The sequence below is a fragment of the Ictalurus punctatus genome, chromosome 5 (genome assembly GCF_001660625.3).
Source record: "Ictalurus punctatus breed USDA103 chromosome 5, Coco_2.0, whole genome shotgun sequence".
In the NCBI taxonomy this organism is placed as follows: domain Eukaryota; kingdom Metazoa; phylum Chordata; class Actinopteri; order Siluriformes; family Ictaluridae; genus Ictalurus; species Ictalurus punctatus.
The window spans coordinates 20218845-20231314 of NC_030420.2; the positions used below are offsets into that span (position 1 = coordinate 20218845).

The window sequence follows — 12470 nt, forward strand, 5'->3', positions numbered from 1 at the left end:
TATCTCCTGATCAGGTAATGCAATGTTCTGCCCTTCCATTTCTGACTCCTCATCCCCCTGTCCTTCCACATGTCTCATTCTTTACTCTCTTACAGGGTTTTTATTAGATCACACCACAGCATTAGGAAGAACATCTTCACTTGGTGGACATCACAGTCTTTGTTGCTGATGTGTAATCATCATCCTCTGTATCTCTCTTTGTTTTTAAACATGTGGTTGATCATTATAATTCATAGTGTCATAAAGCCACAGTGTATCTGGCTGGTCTACAGACTGGCCTAATAATTAAAATTTATCATTTTTGTTAGGTGAAGAGTGAATATGCATAACAGTGATCAAGCCACAAAATTAGTACTAAACAACAGCAACAACAACAACAACAATAATAATATTAATAATAATAATAATAATAATAATAATAATAATAATAATACACATCTTATTCAAACAAGGAATTACCTAATAAGGAATTGACTGGGTTACTCATTTTAAAAATGGCTTTACTTACTATTTTACCTAAGAAATTTTGGGGAATACTTATTCGCTAAACAGCATTATTAGTTAGTGAATAATTATAAAGATTATAAAATGCACTTCAGAATAATTCACTGGTACATACACACACAAAAAAATAAAAATTTAAGGCACATAATGACTTGCTTACTTAGTTAATATGAAATAGATATAGATGTATGACAGATAGATGTTATGCTGAGAATCAGTTGGTAGGCTTTTTCATGACAGTCAGCTAACAAATGGACATGTCCTGGCTTGTCTCACTAGTACCCCAATAGTATCTGGCTTCGCAGTGGAAGTCATAACAATGATTGGGATTATGGGTAATTTGCCTTGCCAAACCGAACCATGCTGCATGGTCCAGTGGGAATGCCCCATAAGTAGTCTACTGCAGGCGCACAGTGGTTAGCACGTTCACCTCACACCTCCAGGGTGGGGGTTCGATTCCGACCATGACCATGTGTGCGGAGTTTGCACGTTCTCCCCATGCTACAGGGGTTTCCATCACTCAGTCCAAAGACATGCATGGCAGGCTGAGTGTATGTTGTGTATGAATGGGTGTGTGAATGTGTGTATGTGTTTGTGTGCCCTGCGATGGATTGACACCCTGTCCAGGGTGTACCCCGCCTTGTGCCCGATGCTCCCTGGGATAGGCTCCAGGTTTCCCCATGACCCTGAAAAGGATTAAGCGGTATAGAAGATGGATGAATGGAATCCCCAATACTAACAGTCAGATGCATATTAACAGTATAGGCAAAGGAGTAAATTGCCAATAGACCCCCCACCCCCCACCCCCACCCCCCAAAAAAAATTTATTTAATTAAATTAAAAACATCCAGAATGCAGTAAGAAATAGAACATTTAAAAGAACTTCATATATTTTTGTAGGGCTCCCACAGTCTCTAGAATCACCACAGTTAAAAGGGCCTTTATAATAATTACAGTTTTCTCCTTTAAACTTTTACTCTTCAAATATTAGACATTGAAAATTACTTGCCATGGCTTAAGTAGGCTAGCTGTTTCCTGTAGTCCCTGGCCCTTTACTGCTACAGTGAGGGAAAAAAGTATTTGATCCCCTGCTGATTTTGTACGTTTGCCCACTGACAAAGAAATGATCAGTCTATAATTTTAATGGTAGTTGTATTTGAACAGTGAGAGACAGAATAACAACAAAAAAATCCAGAAAAACACGTCAAAAATTTTATAAATTAATTTGCATTTTAATGATGGAAAAAAGTATTTGACCCCCTCTCAATCAGAAAGATTTCTGGCTCCCAGGTGTCTTTTATACAGGTAACGAGCTGAGATTAGGAGCACACTCTTAAAGGGAGTGCTCCTAATATCAGTTTGTTACCTGTATAAAAAACCCCTGTCCACAGAAACAATCAATCAATCAGATTCCAAACTCTCCACCATGGCCAAGACCAAAGAGCTCTCCAAGGATGTCAGGACAAGATTGTAGACCTACACAAGTCTGGAATGGGCTACAAGACCATTGCCAAGCAGCTTGGTGAGAAGGTGACAACAGTTGGTGCGATTATTCGCAAATGGAAGAAGCACAAAAGAACTGTCAATCTCCCTCGGCCTGGGGCTCCATGCAAGATCTCACCTCGTGGAGTTGCATTGATCATGAGAACAGTGAGGAATCAGCCCAGAACTACACGGGAGGATCTTGTCAATGATCTCAAGGCAGCTGGGACCATAGTCACCAAGAAAACAATTGGTAACACACTACGCCATGAAGGACTGAAATCCTGCAGCGCGCGCAAGGTCCGCTGCTCAAGAAAGCACATATACATGCCCATCTGAAGTTTGCCAATGAACATCTGAATGATTCAGAGGACAACTGGGTGAAAGTGTTGAGGTCAGATGAGACCAAAATGGAGCTCTTTGGCATCAACTCAACTCGCCGTGTTTGGAGGAGGAGGAATGCTGCCTATGACCCCTGGAACACCATCCCCACCGTCAAACATGGAGGTGGAAACATTATGCTTTGGGGGTGTTTCTCTGCTAAGGGGACAGGACAACTTCACCGCATCAAAGGGACGATGGACGGGGCCATGTACCGTCAAATCTTGGGTGAGAACCTCCTTCCCTCAGCCAGGGCATTGAAAATGGGTCGTGGATGGGTATTCCAGCATGACAATGACCCAAAACACACGGCCAAGGCAACAAAGGAGTGGCTCAAGAAGAAGCACATTAAGGTCCTGGAGTGACCTAGGCAGTCTCCAGACCTAAATCCCATAGAAAATCTGTGGAGAGAGCTGAAGGTTCGAGTTGCCAAACGTCAGCCTCGAAACCTTAATGATTTGGAGAAGATCTGCAAAGAGGAGTGGGACAAAATCCCTCATGAGATGTGTGCAAACCTGGTGGCCAACTACAAGAAATGTCTGACCTCTGTGATTGCCAACAAGGGTTTTTAAACCAAGTACTAAGTCATGTTTTGCAGAGGGGTCAAATACTTATTTCCCTCATTAAAATGCAAATTAATTTATAAAATTTTTGACATACGTTTTTCTGGTTTTTTTTGTTGTTATTCTGTCTCTCACTGTTCAAATACAACTACCATTAAAATTATAGACTGATCATTTCTTTGTCAGTGGGCAAACGTACAAAATCAGCAGGGGATCAAATACTTTTTTCCCTCGCTGTACATTAGTACAAGTTATGTTGCAGCACGCTGAGTCCACTAGAGGGCGCATGTAAGCCTTAGGTGCGTTGACTTTGTCAGTTGTACCCATAGGCTCTCCTACCTGCCATGTACAGGAGTTTAGATTACTATCATGTGAGCAGCAGTAAAGCACAACTGAATGCATTTTGACCTTTTACAGCAACTTCAACCGGTGTGGTGAGACGGGGGTTCCAGATAAATGTCCTTGAGTCGAGGTCCGGTAGCTTATCATAAAGCCTAAACTACAAGCAAATTATTATAGCTGTCATATAATTTTTAGATGATTACTACAACAGATTAATACCATATTGTCATTTTAGATTCACACAGTTGCAGTCGGGGGGGAAATTATGTATTTTCTATTTAAATTGAAAAATTTAAATGTACTTTCATAAAGGAGATTTTACGAATAGGGGCTTTTTTGTTGTTATTGTTGTTGTGTGTCTTTTTTTTTATCAGCTAAGCGATATGTGGGCGTTTCCTGGGCGACAGAAATAAAGAATGCAGCACGCAGACTCGCTCGCGCTGAAGCCCCAGTGTGTGTCTTCTGTCCAAAGAGTCCCCCAGGCGTGTCCAATGGAACATAGAGTCCTCTTTGTCCCCGAGACACTTTAATAATCGGCAGCAACCATATCCAACCTGTTGTTTGCTTTAGGAACTCTTCCAAGACACGCAGGCTGACTGGACGCGGCTCCGGCTCAGTGCGCTCAGGCGCCAAGGCTTCATGAATACATCCAACACAAAGGTCCAGCGTCGGAAATGCGCCGTTTATCGCGCCTCTCATGCCATGTCTTCAAATGCTCTTCTGTTTGAACAGTACAAACATAAACGGAACATCTTTCAAGATTTGTGTTGAGAGTGTGTTAGACATAGTAACAAGAGATATGTGCAGTTGCTTTTGTTAACAAAACAACAACAACAACAACAAAACAATTAATAGATGTTGTCCTTTTCACCGCTTCTGTAGTGTAAATCTTTTAGTAAATATCGGAAATGGTAATTAATCGTGTTCTTGTGTGTTTAGTAGATAACGTTAGAATTCCGTTCCGAACATGTCGTTTTTAAAACGTAAAAGGTTTACAGTATTTTATGATTAATAATAATAATAATAATAATAATAATAATAATAATAATAATTAGCAGCAGCATTATCATCATCATCATATTATTATTATTATTATTATTGTTATTATTATTATTATTATTATTATTATTATTGTTCTTCTACTTCTTCTTCTTCTTCTTCTTATTCTTCTTATTCTTATTAGATAGATAAATAGATAATTTGTTCTGACTAATATCCGATGGTAGCCTACATTGCATTTATTTCTTGCACACTGCTAAAAAAAAATAATATTAATGGTAATATTAATATTAATATTGTTATTATTATTGTTATTAATAATAATAATAATAATAATAATAATAATAATAATAATAATAATAATAATAATCACCGAATAGATCATTTTTTCTGACTAGTATCCGATGGTAGCCTACATTACATTTATTTCTTGCACACTGTAAAAAATATTATTATTATTATTATTATTATTATTATTATTATTATTATTATTATTACTACTACTACTACTACTACTACTATTATTTTTTGTTTCAGTGTTTAAGGCTCCAGAAAGTAAACGCCAACGCTGTGCTTTATCCCTTAGACGCCTTTTACCTAACAGGGCGTTTCTTACGTCTACTCAAAAGAACTTGTTCTAAAGAAAATGAAACGTGAGATGATTCATCGTTCATAAGGGAAGTGTTGGATTGTCCACTTATAAAAAGAAACTACATAAGCTGTTAAAATCGGCTTTTTCCCCTTGAAATATATTATCTATATTAAATATATAGGGAAATATTATAAAATATATAGGGTATATTAAATGATTTAATGGCGTTGTGTTTAAGTCCTGATTAAGCTTTTAACTTAGGCTATACTAAAATACTTAATTAGCTTATTAAATTCTTAGATAAACCTCTATGCTCTACTTAAACGGGAAAATGAGATTTAAAGAAATCATTCAGGTTGGTCATGATCTGTTAAAGAAACCGGGTTTAAAGGTGTGATGGTTTGATGGTCTCATTTGAGAATTTTATGAAGTGGATAGAGTACATTTTGTACAGCATGTCCCATCAGCCCTTTCTTCACTGTGAGTGCATTTGCATGTCCATGCCAGCTGCACTGTGGAACACACGCCTGTGTGTGTTTGCACCCTGCTCGCGCTCTCCACATTCCTGCACCTTTCTGCGCGCGCCCTGTGGGACGACCCATCGTGATAATAACACTCCAGTTAAACAGGCAGCGGTACTATAAAAAAAAAAAAAAAAAAAAAAAAAAAGTTTGGACATAATAACCTGTCTCGGGTTCTCTGCGGCTTTCTCATTGGTCGGCCACACGCGCCTGCCCCGAGTGCTCTTATTGGTCAAAGCGCCACGCGACCTGCTTGAGAAGGGGGGCTCCCAGGCGCGTGCCGCTTTTAAAACCGGCGCTTCACATAGAGACACCCAGTAAGAAATCCTCCTGTGGAAGGAGTAAGCGCAACAGGTGTAGGAAGGAGACCAGAGCCCCCGTCACCTCACACGCACACACTGTTACTTCATACCTTTTTGGAAACCTCCGTCCCGACGTGACGTGTAAACACACGAAAATGGACGTCATGGGCAGCTCTTGCGAAGACGCGAGGACGGCGGTGGAGTCGGACGCGGCGCGTGGGGAGCGCTTTCCGCTCACTTTGGCGCTGATGGAAGGCGGCGACGCACGCGCCTGGCTCGCTCCTGCACACGCGGAATACCTGCCGCACAGCTCGGGCTCCTCGAGCGCAGAGGGCGTGTCCGGTTCGCACTTAAACAAGGGCGCAAGGGTGGGGGGCACCGTACGTGTGCGCGAGCTGTGCCGCCTCAAGGGAGCGGCGCGGGCGGATGAGGGCAGGCAGCGCGCTCCGACCAGCAAAGCCGCCAACGTGGTGCAGAAGCAGAGACGCATAGCGGCGAACGCACGAGAGCGCCGGCGCATGCACGGTCTGAACCACGCCTTCGACGAGCTACGCAGCGTCATCCCCTCCCTAGACAACGAGAAGAAGCTGTCGAAGTACGAGACACTCCAGATGGCACAGATCTACATCAACGCGCTGTCTGACCTGCTGCGTGCTCCCGGCGCAGAAGATGACGCGCATAATGGTGATGTGCTTCCGCCCGCCTACGGAGGCGAGAGATCAGCAAACTCATTTCCTGTTCAGCTTGCCGGCGTGCCGTTCCAGTATGAGGAAGACGCGTTTGTGTCGCTTGGAGCGAGCAAGTCTGCCTCTGAGTGCAGCAAAGACTCCCCGCGGTCGAGTCGGAGCGATGGAGAGTTCTCGCCACACTCGCACTTCAGCGACTCGGACGAGACACACGCGGAACTGCACAGCGAAGACGAGCTGAGTGAACTGAAGCTGAGCCGCCACCGCGCCTTTTAGAGACGCTAGAAGAGACCGAGATGTCAATCGTTTCTTCGTGTCAATCGTATTCGCCCTATTTTTCTGTGATTCCGTTTGAATTGGTTGTCCTAACTTTGATTTCATGACCATTTGAATTGTACGCTGTTATTGTTACTGTTGTTGTTACTGTTGTTATTTTCAGTAACCTTTACGCCAATCTATTTGCCTTGTCGTGACACTGGCGAGCTTCCCCACGCCACGTCAACTGCCGCGCGCAGCAGTGCCATGGGCCCGGATGTCATGCAAAAACTGTCTTCCGAAAAAAAAGTGACCCAGTTTATGCATATACGATAATTTCATAGAATACGATTGCTTTTGTTTGTTTGTTTGTTTAACTCGAAGAATTTACAACTTCTAAACTTCACTTGCACTTTAAATACGGGCCATAGGCTTGAGAAACACGTTTTGTAATAGAACGAGTTTTTTCTGTTGTTTTTATGTAGCCTAGTAATGCCAATTTGTCAAGGATATTTAATATAGCCATTAGATGTTTTGTACATTTGTTAAGTTTGAATATTCGATTTCGGCGCGAGGTTATTATTTGTATTCAACTTCTGCTTGGAAATGGCGGTTAAAGTGTCTATTTATTTCAGTTTGCCTTGTCATTTTTATGTTGAAAATTAGCAAATTTGCCACATGCTTTATGTTTTATTTGATTTTGGAATAAAAAAAACAACTATAAACAGAAAACGCTTATTGTATTATTTACTGCTGGATTGATCAGTATTTTCTCATAAATGTCTCAAAATCGGACATGTAATGCTACTCCCTGAAGAAGTGTAATGTTTAAGATGTTAGAACTACTAAATGATTAATTTAGTGATTATAAAATAACTGCAGGTTATAAGGCTGAAAAACAACAATAATAATAATAATAATAATAATAATAATAATAATAATAATAATACAAGATTTTCCGAATGTAAAAGCGTTATGATTTCGTCGCAGTAGTAGGTCAATCTGATTACTATTACTATATTATTATGAAATACATTGAAAATTGTTGTTGGATAGAGGCCTGTTATCTGTCTTTAGAATATACACGAAATATAAAAGGAAAACACAAAAAGTGAGAGGAAATTGTAATAACTGCAATAAACTATCAAATCGGTAGAGAAAGGTTTTATCCAGAATGGTAACAGAATAAATAATTTACTCTTGAAACCATTACTATTATTTACATTCGAACAGAATATCTATCTATCTATCTATATATATATATATATATATATATATATATATATATATATATATATATATATATATATATATATACATATATATAGTTAATACTACTGCTAATAATAATAATAAAAAGAAAAAATAATAATAGTAATAATAATAATGAATAAATCAATACGTTTAATACCCGAAATATGCACGTTTGCATTCGTTATTTTTGCTAATTTCTCTCCTTGCAAACATGTTTTGAACTTGCATAATTTGATATTTGATTTCCATTAACGTGCACGAAATGGCAATACCTTATCTGCTACAAGTTGTGTAGGCAACAGTTCTCAGATTAATTGCTTCGCTCGTTTATTACAGGGGTCCTCGCCGTCCATATGGTGCTACTGTATGTTTCAACATCATAAATATTCACAATCAGCCCCTTACCAAATTATTTATCTCTGCAGTTATTTGGCTTAGAAGTGACCGACAAATTCTCAGTATAGCCTGAAGTGAGTCTCAAACCCGAGCTAAAAGTTTTGTACATAAAGAGTTGTGCGCGCGCGGCTGCTGTAGTGGTGTATATTAATTGGCGCGCGCACTGTTGGCAGGCTCGTGCGCGCGGTGTTGAATGTCTTTAGAGTAGCACGCGCTGTCAGCTGGTGAGCGCGCCACGTCCTTACACACCGCGAGCTGCCGTGTCCCTCAGGACCTGACTCCAGAGACACACACACGCCCGCCAATACGCACCGGGTGCCCGTACACACACACACACACACACACACACACTGCAGTCTAGGTGCCCATGCACGCACTTACAAACCAGCAGACGCACGCCGTGCGTTCTCTCTCTCTCTCTCTCTCTCTCTCTCTCACACACACACACACACACACACACACACACACATTTACATAATTTAATTGTTTACTTTTTTACTTCCATTTAATATTCCGAAGTGTTTTCCCCCACGCTTTCACGCTTGCAAAAACATTTCACTGGAAAAGCTAACAAATTATTAACGACTATGCTCTCAGTCCTTGGCTTTAGTTTACATTCCCGCCCCTTGTTTTGCCCAATCAGATTAGCATGTGGATAATAACAGGCAATATCATGTGCACCCTTGCCGTGATCAATTATTTACAACTTTTATTTTTATACCTTTATCTTCCCTTGAACGACCGAAGCCATCTGCATTGTTCCTGTTACATGCGACGCTTAAACGACAAATAATCTCAAATTTCTTTTTGGTGTTCTAAGAAAATAAAGGTCTAACCTGTAGAATCTTTAACGGTTCTTCAGTAGTGTCTCTAGAGGGAACTCCTTAATGTTCTCTGCAGTGTTTCAGCGAGGGTAACTCACTTTTACAAAGTTAATAACCCTTAACTATACAAAAAGAACTTTTGAAGGACCCTCGAATAAGAATGTAGTCTTTGTAACACAGCAAGAAAAATGCCTTTGTGGGTTTATATGATTGTGATACTTGATTGAGTTAACTGAGTTTAAATTTACTTTGGTTTACCTTAATTGCAATTTTCATTTCAGACGCATCTCAGACGACTATGACCTTTTAGTTTTATTTGTATGACTTGAAACAGGCATGTTTTTTTTTCAACCTGTTAACTAAACAACAAAGTCCTTGTTAACAAAACAGCAATAGGCTACTAATGCCCTTAGTAATTCAAGTAATTGCCCCCTGCCCCCACTGCACGCACCAAACTCCAAATGAAAATGCCCCGGCTGCATCGACGCTGTCGCTTCATTTTAATTGTGCAGTGTTCGTGGTAACAGCTGGGAGACTGCATAAGTTGAGGTTTCACATCTCATGAAATATTGAACAAGTATGAGCGTTGAAGGCAAAACGTAAACAGCACGCCCTTCCCTTCTTGCGCTCGCGCTGCGTGCGTGCGTGCGTGTGTGTGTGTGTGTGTGTGTGAATGAGAGAGGCGGCACATTCTAACAGACTCTAGCCTATAAAACCATCAGCAGTTGTTCATTTCAATTGTTCAACTTCTTACTCACCGTTCACATGCTTTAAATGGTTATTCTTGGGCGTAAACACAGCGCGCATAAAGCGTAGCCGCTTCTCAGATATCTGATATCTCATAAAAAAAATTATGTCCATAAAAAATAATAGAATTAATTCGTCCTACATTTTAATCACCTTCCTTCTCTTTCAGACATCAGACTGAAAACTGCTACTTCCCTTATCTTGTATAATCTCAGTTATTTGGCAGCTAGTTGCTTTGACAAGACGTTATTTAGGCAGTTAGGTTCTTAGGCAGGGCAGTTAGATTTATAGCATGTCCCACTAAATGTAATGCGGGTAACAATGTTACAGTGACTTGTGCAACCGGTTCTAAACGAAGAATAAAATTCTGTACTGCATAATAAATTATTTATCAGGAAAGGCTGGACTGACTAGCCTTAAATATTAACCAAAATTACCAACACTTTAACAACTTGTAAACACTTAGTGTAAACGTTAAAATATTGAACTTATTTAACCTTCTTATTCTAGAATTTTATAATTGTATATTAGCATATAGCAGGTGACCTATTAATCAAATAGAGTAGGTAAGAGAGGAATTTAAGCCAAACTTTAGCAACTAGTATGAGGCTTTACCTTTACCTCTTTTATTTATAGTGTTTCAAATTATTTCACCCTGCTTCATCCATTTATTCATTTGTTATCAGATCCTCATTATGAATGCATAAATTGATACACATGCATTTGGATATTCTGGTAAGTAAAAAAAAAAAAGTCAGTATTTTTCAGGGAGCAAATGTGGACAGATACATGTTTGTTTCTGTGCTTTATCCTGCTGAAAAGCAAAGTCCCTGCATTTCATAAGAGATAAGGAGCGTAGGAGTCTGAAAAAAAGGGCTTGGACTCTCTTGGGACATCAGAACAAAAGCTAAAACTAGGCCGTACTCTCCATCTGCTGCAAGTCTGAGCAACAAGCAGAGAGACAGAGAGAGAGACAGAGGGAGAGAGAGAGAGAGAGAGAGAGAGAGAGAGAGAGAGAGAGAGAGAGAGAGAGAGAGAGAGAGATCATGGTAGTGAGAGATAAGATGCACTGAAGGTGGAAGTCACACCACAGGAGGAGCAAGAAGTTCATCTTCACATATCCTCTGACACATCTAAAACTAAGTCTTAAGCACCAGGTTCAGTGTATCATTCCTGGCCCAAACAGGTTTCATTGGGCATCTGTTCTTCCAGTAACAAAAGGATTTGGATCTCAATTTGAAGAGGCTGCATAAAACTTTAATTTCATGTGGCATGAAGGCACACTATGTGCACCTGTGGATGAACCACAGAGGTAAAAAAAAAAAAAAAAAAAAAAGAAGCTGGTGCCTTTTTAGGAAGATCATTATCTGAGCAAGCAGAGAAAATAATAGAAAATGTCACATGAGATGATGACATGAATAATGCATAAGCTTTTCACAGCAGTCTGTAGCCCTTGTTGATGCATATCAGTGTAGAACAGTGAACAGTGTAACAGTGTAGCATATCAGTGTAGATGTCATCTTATATGAGATCTGGGCTAGTGTTTGCTGCAAAAATAATACATTTTATTTTTATCCACATAATATTCATTCCAAAATAATATGGAGGGTTTATGATAATACATATTAACAAGTTTAGGAAAGTCACTAAGACAACTCTTATTAGAAGTCATAAACTATAGCAGCAGCAGTCACAAGTTGTATAAAAGTGTGAAATTATTCTGTTAATTGTATCTAAAATCTATTAAGTTATGAGTCTTTCCTAAACAAAGCCTTTGATTGTAGTGTAAATATTAGCCTGCACCATAAGGGAAAAGGAAGTATGAACTGTTTATTAGACAGCATTGTCCACTTGTCTTTCTTCACAGTGCCAAAGGAAAACTGAAAGAACACTGCAGAGCTCTCTCATCTTTGTTCCTCTCCAGGCTGACCTTTTGTGTCTGCAAAATGTTCAAAGCAAATGTACCTAGACCAACATGAGGCTTCTTGGGTAACCATCCCATTCAGAAGCTTACAATGGCGAGGCCAATTATAATGTCGTTCAATGGCCTCTGAGTCTCAGTTACATTCATTGCAAGGATATGGATGTGTGTGTATATGTATAGGAAACACCTCAACTGTAGGGGTATTTACTCTTTACGGTGACTTCCTCACAGCTTGGATTACACCCAGCACGCTGTGCCACTTCTGAGGTGTGAGGAGTGTGGCCACTGATGGTGGGTCACTACTGTCAGAGCTTACTACAAGACATTTACACCTTAGAACATGAAAGTGACTCTTTTGTTTTAAAGAGAAGTTATGTCAGGTATGAAGGTATACCAGAATGGGGTGGCATATTACATCATAAATCTGGAATAATTGGAGTTGGTAGGTATAAACTTGGAGAACAATTGACTCCTGCTCCACTTGTTGTCATGCACTTGAATATGGTCACACTCAGGTCTTCAGCAGTGAACAGTTGATCACTTCAACAAAATAGGCTTCATGTTAAAACTAATTGAAATTAATTAGGAAATAGCTCTGATGTTCATATTCATAAGTTGCTCATACGTTCCTGGTTACACAATTGCACTTTTGACTATATAGTATACAGTTATAGAAGATAAATGATTTACGGCCGCTC

General features: G+C 39.8%; 1 protein-coding gene across 1 annotated transcript; it reads left to right on the forward strand.

The window, feature by feature from the left end:
• Window positions 1-5616: 5616 nt before the first annotated feature.
• atoh1a (atonal bHLH transcription factor 1a) lies at window positions 5617-7347 on the forward strand. The gene has a single exon (XM_017467229.3). The coding sequence runs from the start codon at window positions 5842-5844 to the stop codon at window positions 6646-6648; it is 807 nt and encodes a 268-aa protein (XP_017322718.1). The 5' UTR covers window positions 5617-5841; the 3' UTR covers window positions 6649-7347.
• The last annotated feature ends 5123 nt before the right edge of the window (window positions 7348-12470 follow it).

Excerpts from the sequence above, each read along its gene's own strand:
- atoh1a (XM_017467229.3), top strand. The coding sequence starts at position 5,842 with ATGGACGTCATGGGCAGCTCTTGCGAAGACGCGAGGACGGCGGTGGAG.